This window comes from Cimex lectularius, unplaced genomic scaffold (assembly GCF_000648675.2).
Source record: "Cimex lectularius strain Harlan isolate CLEC.00 unplaced genomic scaffold, Clec_2.1 scaffold3, whole genome shotgun sequence".
Taxonomy (NCBI): domain Eukaryota; kingdom Metazoa; phylum Arthropoda; class Insecta; order Hemiptera; family Cimicidae; genus Cimex; species Cimex lectularius.
In genome coordinates this window covers 2,824,275-2,830,709 of record NW_019392688.1, presented here as the reverse complement: position 1 = coordinate 2,830,709, position 6,435 = coordinate 2,824,275, and the positions used below count along the sequence as shown (strand labels likewise).

At 36.7% G+C, this 6,435-nt stretch overlaps 1 protein-coding gene and 1 long non-coding RNA gene across 3 annotated transcripts; one reads left to right on the top strand and one right to left on the bottom strand.

Annotated features, from left to right (window-relative positions):
• Nucleotides 1-479: 479 nt before the first annotated feature.
• Nucleotides 480-3,937, bottom strand: LOC106662368 (mitogen-activated protein kinase 15-like). 2 transcript variants are annotated; one of them, XM_014386429.2, is made up of 7 exons: nt 2,991-3,937; nt 2,709-2,938; nt 2,359-2,653; nt 2,176-2,303; nt 1,823-2,024; nt 817-950; nt 480-590 (listed from the first exon to the last, which is right to left on the bottom strand). In XM_014386429.2, the coding sequence occupies exons 1-7, from the start codon at nt 3,017-3,019 to the stop codon at nt 541-543; spliced, it is 1,068 nt and encodes a 355-aa protein (XP_014241915.1). In that variant the 5' UTR covers nt 3,020-3,937; the 3' UTR covers nt 480-540. The 2 variants fall into 2 exon arrangements, with proteins under 2 accessions (XP_014241915.1, XP_014241914.1); XM_014386428.2 differs by having other exon boundaries at nt 2,709-2,928; nt 2,991-3,935.
• LOC106662369 lies at nt 3,412-6,168 on the top strand. Its single transcript, XR_001339887.2, has 4 exons — nt 3,412-3,500; nt 4,202-4,697; nt 5,562-5,817; nt 5,999-6,168. It is a non-coding gene; the product is annotated as an uncharacterized LOC106662369 (long non-coding RNA).
• Nucleotides 6,169-6,435: the final 267 nt, after the last annotated feature.

Below are 6,435 nucleotides of genomic sequence, written 5' to 3'. Positions count from 1 at the left end.
TAACTGTGGTGATTTTTGAAACTGGTGATTAAATGCAATGTTGATTGGGAGGACTTATTTTTAAGACTTTAATATTAGATAAATTTTAATAATACGATGAAATGTTTATAATATATAACTTCACAGATTTTTATTAAGACTATTTCTTCATTAACAACTTACATTTAAACAGACAAACACACATCAAAACTCTTAAATAAGTTCAGCTAAATTTAAAAGTTCTGAGGTCTTTTTTAATCCTTTCTCAACATTTGCTTATAAACCTAATATAATTTAAACAATTATAAAAATTGAAGCCAAAATCGACCTATAAGAAGTTGAAACTGAAGGGATATGGTGCAATTTCATCGACAAGGATGATTTTTGGTTTTGATCAGTATGGTTTGGCCGAGTGAATGGTTTTCTATTTAAAGTGTTTTATTTATTTATTTTTTAATAAAAAAAGTTTTGCTTTGCTAATAAAAAAAAATACAAACAAGTTAAGATCCCAAAGCTAAATTTATTTTATAGTCAATATCCTGAACTCGCAGAACCTCTATTTCAGACAATTCTGCTTGAGATTCGTGATTGAAATGTTCTCTGATGAAGACCTGAAAAAAAATCCTTATATAAAAATAAAATAGTCTAATGACAAATTTTTCAATGTTTTCTTGAAAACAAAATGAAAAAAAAAAGGAAATATTAATATTGACTAAGGGCAAATAATTTGTATTTGGTTCACCATTTGAGATTTAAGTCAAAATAATAGTGTCACCAATATTTCTATTTCTTTTCATTCCCCACTAAACAAGCTTTTAAAAAAAATCTAGCATGTACCATTTTTTTGGAAGCTTCTTCCACACTCGATTGCAGCGTAAATAGCGTTTTTGTATGCATCAGCCGCATGTAGTTCGCTGTCGCTCAGCATGAGCCTGACGCCTTCCAGAGCGGGCTCGCGGCCTGTGAAATACCTGAAATATGGCCATTCTGGAAAACTCACTTCATTCTTTGTAAAGCTTTTCAACCCAGAACTGAATAGCTTGTAAAAATAAAATCTGACAAAAAATATTTGTCCAATTCTGTGTTAAATTGTGGTGAGATCTGCATGGGCATGTAGCATAACCATTTCATCCTGCTCTGCCCATGGCCTCATTTATGATTCAATTTTGTTATTTTATACCGATTTTTCAGGTTCTCAAAAGTGATGAATGAAAAAATAAAAATAGACACCCTGAGGATGACAAAAGTGGTTGTTTGAGAAGACAAAAAAAAAAAAAAATGTATCCAGCCCTTATAGTTATGCTAATATTTTGTTGGAGACGGGTGTTCAAAGATGATCAAACAACATTTACTCATCTTGTAGGCCTCACTTACATTTAATGTAATTTAATTTTAATCTAATTTAATTTTAATTAATTTAATATAATTTTCATAATATTTCATTTGCGATAAGTTGTCTTTTTTTATTTTAATTTATTTTTAAATTATATTGTCTGTGTTGAGGTTATGTTAATTTATTGGAATAAATATAATTTATTAGCGTGAAAGAAGGGGTGGTTACCCGAGGAATATGGGGTTCTCAGGGGTGAGTGTGCGTCGTCTGGAGAGTAAAAGTAAGTTATTAGCGAGAATGGAGATATTTTTAGATTGATAGGCCAATTTTTTTTTTGGAGAGGGTCTGGAACTTGGCCCTTTTTTTCAGTTAAGTTTTTGTTTGGATTTCATGAACAAGAAATATTACAAGAGTGGTCATATGATTTTTGCTTTTAAACTGTAAATTTTTTTTAGTTTTTAAATTTTGTGACTATCAGTTAAATTATTTATTAACCAGTTAGGTAAATACCTCGAGAAGTAGTTTTTGACGAGAGCTGCATCCGCGGAAATCCTCCTCGTGGGCGAAGGGTCGAGCATAAGCTTTACGATTTTTTGACCATCCTTCGGCAATTCTTCTATTTTCCTGTCGAGCTCGGGAAACTTGCCGGAATTCCAGCCTGCGAGACGAGATCCTATCCCGTCCGGATCCAGCCCGAATTCTTCGTAAGAAGCTACAAAATAAACTTATTTTGATATCGATTTTTATTAAATTGGTCCTCTTATTCTGGCCGGTTTCTTGATCAAAAGATTGGTTAATATTTATATTTTTTTAAAGAAAGGCATTAATAGGGAAGAGTAGGTACCGCAGTAGAATGTGCTTACTCATAGGAATGGCAGTTAGGATAAGTTCAAGTTGGTGGATTGTCGTCGTTCCTGGAAAAAGTGGTACCCCGTTGTGCATTTCGGCGATTATGCAACCCAAAGACCAAATATCGACCGATGTTGTATATCTGAAAGCAAATGAACTTTATGTATCTGCAGCTGGACAAGAGCTTGCGAAGGTACTTCTTGCCGTTGAGCAACAGTTCCGGAGCCCTATACCATCTGGTGGCGACGTATTTCGTGAGAGGAGATCCGTTCTCGACCGTCCCTCTGTCTTCCAAGGATCTGGCCAGGCCGAAATCGGCGATCCGGACCTCGCACCGCGCCCCGAGCAGGATATTGGCGGGTTTCAAATCCCGGTGCACGATATTCGCCGAGTGGATGTATCTGAGAGCGGATAGGATCTGGTAGGAGATGAAGGACACCTGGGGGTCGGTGAGAAGGTGACCCCTGTCCATGTAAGCTCGGAGATCGAGATCTGCAAAAATGAGCTTTCAACACTCAAGGCGAACTGCCAATATGGGCTGTTGTACCCATGTGTTCGAAGACCAAGTACAAGTCTTTGTCGTTCCACGCCGGATGAACGGCCAGGAGCTTCACGATGTTCCTGTGCCTCCGCAGTGCCGTGAGGTATCCGATTTCGCGGAATGCCATTTGTGCGTCGGAATCCGCCGAAAAAGCTTTCTCGATGATTTTAATAGCGACAAGTCGTGCTCTAGTCCTGTGAAACGCCTTCCACACGATGCCGTAGGACTGAAAGAAACTGGGACTGTAAATAAACCCTCGACCCCACAACCGAATTCTCTGCGACTCACCCCCTTGCCAATTTTTTTGATGAGCTCATAACGACACTTGAGGTCTAACTCGTAATCTCGGATATTCTCACTTTTGTCCGACGCGTTCATCTTAATTTTTTGGGATTAAAAACCGTTCACCACAACGGGTAAAACGAACAAACAATAACAGCAAAAGTTGAAATGTTGATTAAATCAAAACAAGATAAAGTGACACTGAACGCCAAACGAAAAAAAATGTTATTAACAATCTAAATCTATGTTTTCATACTCTGTCATCTGTTTTCCTTTTCGGTGATAGAACAAAACTGTTTGCATTACTCCTTAACAACATTAACATTGAAAATCTGCACTAATATTAACAAAAACCGCAGTCTTCGTCAATTTTTTATGAAACAATTCTGTAGCAAATCGTACGGCGTCGATCCTGAGTAAAGATCTGAATCTTCTGGTTAAGTCTGCTTAATAAGAACACCTTGGGCTTTTGAAAATATGACAAATCGAAATAATCAACTGATACTCGATTACATGGTAGGCTTTGTTTAAGCCCTTTAACTTAAAACTTTTAAATACTTTAAATGAAACACTCTTAACAATGTTATGGAATAAATCTTTTTTCAAAGGCTTGATTTTATGTTTGCTATAAAAACATGGGGTTTTCAGACCTTGATGATGACGGATTGCGAAGAAGCGGGGGTTTTATACAACCACTCCAGCCTTCTGCCTTTTTTTTACCTCTCGTAGTTATTTCCTTAGTTCATTTCAGTCGATCTATCCTTCTCTAAGATAATTGAACATCATTGATGCTATTCCCTTCCCTGGGTCTTCTTGATGCCATAAGTTTTGTTTCTATTGAGAGGTTGCTTCACAATCGAAGATAATATGGATGACAGTTTCATCCTCCTACGTTCTATAACCTACAAATGAAACCATCATTGAATATATTCATATTGTGTAAATTGTGTGGGTATTTTCCCATATGACAATGACCGGTATAGTCCCATCACTTCCCTGAGTTTTATCCTTTATAGCTGTATGTGTTTGCCAGTTTGTTGAGGGTTTTTAAATCATAAGTTTATTGTGTCTTGAGTGCGGCCACCTCTCTTTATGCTTTTTATGTTCGCATTCTGAGATGGAGGATTCTGTGCTTCTTACTATCTAAGCCCTATGCTCTGGTCTTGCATGCAGTTTATCTGCTTTTTTTCATAACTAAGAACTCCTTTGTGTTCTAGCACCCAAGCAGATATCAGGATATCTCTGGATGTGATGCACCTCACTAATGATGACCGAACGATACAGATCAACAACCAAAGAAAAAATACTCATTAAAATATAAACTCCCTCGCATTATTATGAAAACATGTCCTAGATTTAGCACGATGTAATTTCAACTCTTTCTACCAAATAAAAACTTGGGCCCCACCAAAGGTGGTTTTGCTTGCAAAACCAATTGAATTATTAAGCACAAACGACTCGATAGAGTACCGAACAGGTCTTATAGCTATGAATAAACTTTAACCCTTTCCTCCAAATAAGGACTTCAAAGGAAATAATTCTCAACATTCAGAGAAGAATCACCTGGGGATTAAGTATTAAGGTCAGACCCTGGTGTGATGACATCCAATGGTCATTGCTCCGAGAGATCACAGCAAGATAATTTCCGTTATTGTTGGAACGTGAAGGATCAGCACGGGTAGGCACGTCAGAATGATTGAAGACACGTATAGGGTACGTTGATGGATCTTTGATGCAAAAAGGAACAAGTGCAGTACTCAGTTCGTAAACGTAGTCAGAAATCGTGAGATGCGGTCTGGTGTGATGTAGGTTTCAGAAAAACATTTTCTTTATCGTGCCAACGTTTCGATCTTTATTGAGATCATCTTCAGGGCCTGGGATTTACAAACATTTTTTACATTTAACAAATACATTTAGGATGTGAAAAAGTGAATTTATACAATGCAAAATATATTTGTTATATATTCAATCAAAGTATTTCTACTTACTCGAAGTGTTTGTCCTCTGTGTAAGTGCCATTCTTGCGTGTCGTGTTGAGAGTGCCAGTGAGATATTGCTGTTTTATGTTTATATATGTTGGATTTTGAAGGGGTGGGGAAAGAAGTCGGTATAGAAAAGACATTTTTGTATAAGGCGTCGGCTTCTTTGAGGAAGATTCTTTTTTTCACCTCAAAGAAGCCGACGCCTTACACAAAAATGTCTTTTCTATACCGACTTCCTTCCCCACCCCTTCAAAATCCAACATATATAAACATAAAACAGCAATATCTCACTGGCACTCTCAACACGACACGCAAGAATGGCACAATTTCACAGAAGACAAACACTTTGAGTGAGTAGAAATACTTTGATTGAATATATAAAAAATATATTTTTCATTGTATAAATTCACTTTTTCACATCTTAAATGTATTTGTTAAATGTAAACAATGTTTGTAAGTCCCAGGCCCTGAAGATGATCTCAAAGATCGAAACGTTGGCACGATAAAGAAAATGGTTTTCTGAAACCTGCATCACACCCGACCGCATCTCACGATTTCTGACTAATTAATTATAGAAAAATATGATTTCAAATAGGTTGAGCTACTCCTGGGATTTTTATTCACACACCTTGTTTTGGTTGAGATCATCAATCAGCCCTGCTTGAACTTAATCATCTGCAGAACTGAAGTGGATACTACCTGAGACGTTTGGACGGTCTCACAGGACACAACTACCAAAGTATCTCTTAGCAAGAGACCCAATGGACATCTGAAGGTTGGAATCAATGAACAAGAGATGGTTAGATTGTGCAAAGAAGCAGAAGTGAACCTGGCACTGTTGTTCGAATATGGTTTGTCCTTCAAATAACCATTGCCAATAAGCAATTTAATCGTATTCGATCTATTAAATTCGTACCAGGTTACATACCGTACTAAAGTCAAAAATAAATCAAAGGCATTGTTGTAGGGTGATACAATATCTGCGTCAGTTTTATTGAGATTTTTGAATATTAACCATAGACCACTTTACAGGACGAGAAATATTGTACGGCTGAGAGCCTATTTCGTCGAATTCGTAAAACATCGAACTCATTGTTGGAGGGAGTCGCCGAGGGTACAGGATCCATTTGCCTGATTGTCCGTTCGCTGTTCATTGTTGTTCGGCTTTTGTTGATTGCAGCCACTTCTCTTTTCATTCTCTTTCCTAAAACGGAGTATTTTTCAGTGTTATTTCTTTTTTAGTCAAGGCAATTAAAATGAAATGGTATCTCAATTCGGGATTGTACCGGTCTTATTATTTCGAAGGAATTGATAAAGTAGGTTGGATAATAAAACTCATTTCTTCTTGCAGTATACCAATATATTTGATTACAATTAAAATCTTGCCCTTAACAATTAATTAACCGATCCTGTTTATATATATCTTTTTTTAGAGAGAAAAATATCAATAGAACCAACAGAAATCACCG

Coding starts and splice junctions, on each gene's coding strand:
- LOC106662368 (XM_014386428.2), bottom strand. CDS start 3,080: ATGAACGCGTCGGACAAAAGTGAGAATATCCGAGATTACGAGTTAGAC. Junction 2,304..2,358: donor CTGTTGCTCAACGGCAAGAA/GTACCTTCGCAA, acceptor ATTTGCTTTCAG/ATATACAACATCGGTCGATA. Junction 2,025..2,175: donor CCTAACTGCCATTCCTATGA/GTAAGCACATTC, acceptor TTTATTTTGTAG/CTTCTTACGAAGAATTCGGG.